This window comes from Montipora capricornis, chromosome 5 (assembly GCF_036669925.1).
Source record: "Montipora capricornis isolate CH-2021 chromosome 5, ASM3666992v2, whole genome shotgun sequence".
Taxonomy (NCBI): domain Eukaryota; kingdom Metazoa; phylum Cnidaria; class Anthozoa; order Scleractinia; family Acroporidae; genus Montipora; species Montipora capricornis.
The window spans coordinates 7,833,409-7,838,008 of NC_090887.1; the positions used below are offsets into that span (position 1 = coordinate 7,833,409).

General features: G+C 42.2%; 1 protein-coding gene across 1 annotated transcript in view; it reads left to right on the forward strand.

Annotated features, from left to right (window-relative positions):
* The first annotated feature begins 1,906 nt into the window (after nucleotides 1–1,906).
* LOC138048796 (kelch-like protein 17) overlaps nucleotides 1,907–4,600 on the forward strand; it is a 4,491-nt gene continuing 1,797 nt past the window's right edge. Inside the window, exon 1 of the mRNA XM_068894919.1 lies at nucleotides 1,907–4,600. This exon is cut by the window's right edge and continues 1,797 nt beyond it. Coding sequence (XP_068751020.1) covers nucleotides 2,278–3,639 — 1,362 coding nt within the window. The 5' untranslated portion in view covers nucleotides 1,907–2,277 and the 3' untranslated portion in view covers nucleotides 3,640–4,600.

Genomic DNA, 4,600 nt, shown 5'->3' on the forward strand with positions numbered 1-4,600 from the left:
GCCGTATTTTCAGCTATCAGTAACTCCATCCACACCCTGCTAACTAAGATTTCGTGACTGACCAGTTCCTTGCTTTTCTTGTGATTTCAACTTATCTTTGCCAGCCAAATTGAAATTGTTTTGCTCAACCATGTAAGTTTAATTGAGAATGTATTAAGATTAAGGACCATTTTTGCTTTTCGTCTGCATTTTGTCAGCAAAGGGAAATATATCAATCAGCTGAAAGGGCTACAACATGCATTACCTTCCATGTGTCTTCAATAATTACTCATCATTTTCTCAATATCGTATTCCAATGAGTGTTCATTCATACCACAATCCCACGATCTCTTGAAGTTTGAGGTACTTTCAAGATTGTTAATCTGTGCACAGGCGCCCCAAGCTCATAACGCGATTTTGCAGTGCATAACTATTAATGTAGTAAAAGAGATAAATAAACTTTCCCTTCCTCAAATCGCGTTATGAGCTTGGGGTGCCTGTGATCTGTGTCACTTCCTTGTAAACTAATTCTTTACAGGGGGTTGACTTCGGAGAAGCCATTGCATGACAACAGGTAAAGTGATGGATTGAACTGATCAGTCCTCATCTCCATTTTGTAACCGGCTTTCAGTCTGCAATCTGCAATCTGCGGTGCCTCTCTCCACCCAGGTGTATAAATGGGTAGCGAATTTAATGCTGGGGGTAACCCTGTGATGGACTAGCATCCCATCCAGGGGGAAGTAGAAATACTCCTAGTCGCTTTTAGAGCGGAGGGGTTGGCGCCGTGGTAAGATCTCTGCCTTCCAACCCTAAGGTCCCGGGTTCCATTCCCGGTTCTGCCGAGAGTGGAACATTTGGCGACCTTCTTTCCCGCTAAAGTTCACTCAGCTTTCCATCCTTCCGAGGTCGGTACAATGAGTACCAGCATGCATGGACTGCTTAGAAGCGGCTGCAATTTGCGCCTGTATATGCTTCCTGTCCGCTGGGGGTAAAATTGACCATTGTAAAGCGCCTTTGAGACGTTAGTGAAAGGGCGCTATATAAATGCACCACTTTACACTTTTCACTTTTTATGCTGCAGAAACTTTTGGGCGAGTAAAAACTGATCCGGGCGAGTGTATTTTGAGGGTCACTCGCACGAATGGCGAGTGCTCTCAAAATTAAGAGTCCAACCCCGAATATACCCTTCTCCTTTAAATTTGCAGATGTCTAGTTCATCAAAGAACACCTCTGACTGCGAACAAAGGTGACAGGGTATTCACCAGTTAGTAGTTTTGCTTACCAATATGTATGGGTTATTGACCAAGCGTGAGGTCAAGATGACTGGATATTGGCCAAGTTCTTTTTTTGCGTGTTTATGGACCGAGACGAAGTCGAGGTCCATAAACACGCAAAAAAAGAACGAGGCCAATATCCAGTCATCTTGACCGAACAATCTTGGTCAGTAAAGGATTTATTATATGACTTAAAACACCAAAAAATGATCTTTGATCAATCGGGACCAAGCGAGAAATCCCGAGCGGGCAGTATCGCTCCATCTTGCCCGCTCGGGTAGCCAATCAGAGCGCGCGATTTGGTTCATCTTGCCCGCTCACGGAGCTAGTCATATAATAATAATCATTATTTATTCAGTTTAGGAAACAAAGCCCCCCTGCTCCAAGATACCTGACATCGTGACTGTGTAAAGTAGAGATTGAGCAAGTAAATGCATGCATGACTGACGCCTACTCAATAAAGATCAATACCAATCTCACCCAAAAAGTTTTAAGTTTCTCAACAGATGACATCCGCATATGAAAACACTGATCCGGTTTCGTCCGCCATATTTAACATGAACGCTTTACGCATATTCAATTCCACTGGGACTGGAAGGTTCGCTTGCAAGGCATGCTGGGGCGTACTTCCGGGCACAGCCTGAAGGGTCGAAGCAAAAATGGAGGCGGTGAATGAGCCCATGTCATCAGACCCTTCTAAGCATCTTCAGGAACTTGCTCAACGTCTTGATATTCTGAGAAGAAATGAAGGTTTCGGTGACATAATAATCTCGGTGAAAGGAAATCAGTTCACAGCGCATAAAGCTGTTCTAGCCGCAAGCAGCCCCTTCTTTCTGACTCTTCTGAACAGCAACATGAAAGAAAGCAGCGAAAAACTGATCACAGTGGAGCTTGAAGAGGCAACTGAAGTTGTTATGGAAGACTTGTTGAAGTACGTTTACACTGGAAACCTTTGGTCACGGAAGAAAGAGCCCACAATCTGATTGCAACAGCGAATTACCTCCTTCTACCAGGTATAAAAACAATGGCGGAGAGTTTCTTAAAGAATATTGTCACAACTGAGAATTGCATGTTTAACTATTATTTTGCTGAGAAGTATCAGTGCTTGGAATTGAAAGAGCAAGCTCGTCGGTTGATCAACTCAAATTTCACAGATGTCATGGAAACTGAAGACTTTTTGAAGCTTGAAGCAAAGCAAGTGCTGGAATGGGTGTCTAGTGATGACATCATTGTGAATGCTGAGGATGACGTGTTCAAGGGAATTGTGAGGTGGGTGTCACACAGCAAAAGTGAAAGAGAAAGAGACTTCCCTGAATTATTGCATCAAATCCGTCTGACATCAGTATCAAGTGATTTTTTACAGAAGGAATTGTTAGAAGAAGAACTGATTACCAAAAATTATGAGTTTCATGTGAAGTTTATGGCAGATGCTATGAAAGTGATATTGAATTCCACTGATGGGCCCAGTCATCAACGACAACCAAGGAAATGCCAGGATATACACATGAATGGAATTTTTGTGTGTGGAGGGAGAAAGGCATTAGGCTACTTTCCAAAGCAAAACAAGTGGTACAGACTGGCAGATGCACCATTTTATCATGAAGACCACTTTCTTGTCCAGTGCAGAAGTAAAATTTACGTTTCAGACTGGGAGTCACGCAAGACGGGTGAGTCAGAGGTGATGGAGTACTACAAGCCAGCTATGAACACCTGGGGGTCAATTGTAAAAGCTGCTCGTTTTACTCACGAAACCGACACACATGTAATAGTTTTGAATGATGTTCTGTACGAACTGTCATTTTACTCTGGTCAAAGATGTCATATCTACCAATGTGATTTGCAAACCAATAATTGGTTGGAAATGAATGCCCCACCCAGAAAGAACTACAAGTACCCTTGTGTTGTGAGTGATGAAAAACATATCTATGTTATAGGTGGCGTAACGGCTGGAAATGTTCTGTCAACTGCATCAAGGTTTGATCCTCACAATAACACATGGGAAGAGGTTGCGAGACTCAATGAGGGAAGGGACAGTGCTTTTGGAGCAGCAATGGAAGGCAAGATTTATGTAGCAGGTGGTAGAAACCATAAAGACGAATCAATGAGCTCCTGTGAAGTTTACAATCCCTCATCTGATGAGTGGCAGCTGATGCCCAGTCTGAAGGTTCCTCGACAAGATGCAAGTATGGTGTGCTGTGAAGGAAGGCTGTATGTTGTGGGTGGAACTTGTATCTCAGAACCGTTAACTGTTGAAGAGTTTGATTCAGAGAGGAAAGAGTGGGTGTACAAATCAGTTATACCAGTTGAAAGCATTGAGACATTATTTCGGGCATGTCTTGCAAGATTTTACAAACAAGTGATTGACAAACTTCAGCCACTAAACTAAATGAAGCATTGATCAGGTTCTAGATTTCAATAATGGTAATCATGATGATCATCATCATCTTCATCATAATATTACTTTGTTACTTTTTATTTTTCGTTTTGGAAGCAGGGTAGCGCAGCAGTGAGAGCACTTGCCTCCCACCAATGTGGCCTGGTTCTATTCCCATACTTGGTGCCATACGTCTACTCCTGTGAAGTGTACAATCCCTCGTCTGATGAGTGGCAGCTAATGCCCAGTCTGAAGGTACCTCGATATGATGCAAGTATGGTGTGCTGCGAAGGAAGGCTGTATGTTGTGGGTGGAATGAGTAGCCTAAATCGTCCTCATATGATTTTCGGTAATAGCCAAAGTCTGTTAACTATTGAAGAATTTGATTCAGAGAGGAAAACATGGGTGGACAAATCAGTTATACCAGTTGAAAACTTTGAGACGTCTGAGGAACAGAAGAAGAGGACTTTCTTTCGAGCTTGTTTTGCAAGATTTTACAAACAAGTGATTGACAAACTTCAGCCACTAAACTAAATGAAGCATTGATCAGGTTCTAGATTTCAATAATGGTAATCATGATGATCATCATCATCTTCATCATAATATTACTTTGTTACTTTTTATTTTTCGTTTTGGAAGCAGGGTAGCGCAGCAGTGAGAGCACTTGCCTCCCACCAATGTGGCCTGGTTCTATTCCCATACTTGGTGCCATACGTAGGTTGAATTTGTTGGTACTCTACTCTACTTCTCGAGGTTTTTCTGATTTGATTTTGAAGAGAATGCGTTTGTGAATGTTCTATCATCTGTCCTTACAGACATGTACCCATTTATGCTTATCCCTGTATGTGTTGAACCAACAAAATGCGTAGATCCTTGCAAGGTATTGCAATCTTTAGTGTTACATGTTTGTTACTAAATTATTAATTATCGGGCAACTTCATGTCCATGAGTAATACTGCTAACCATCATTACC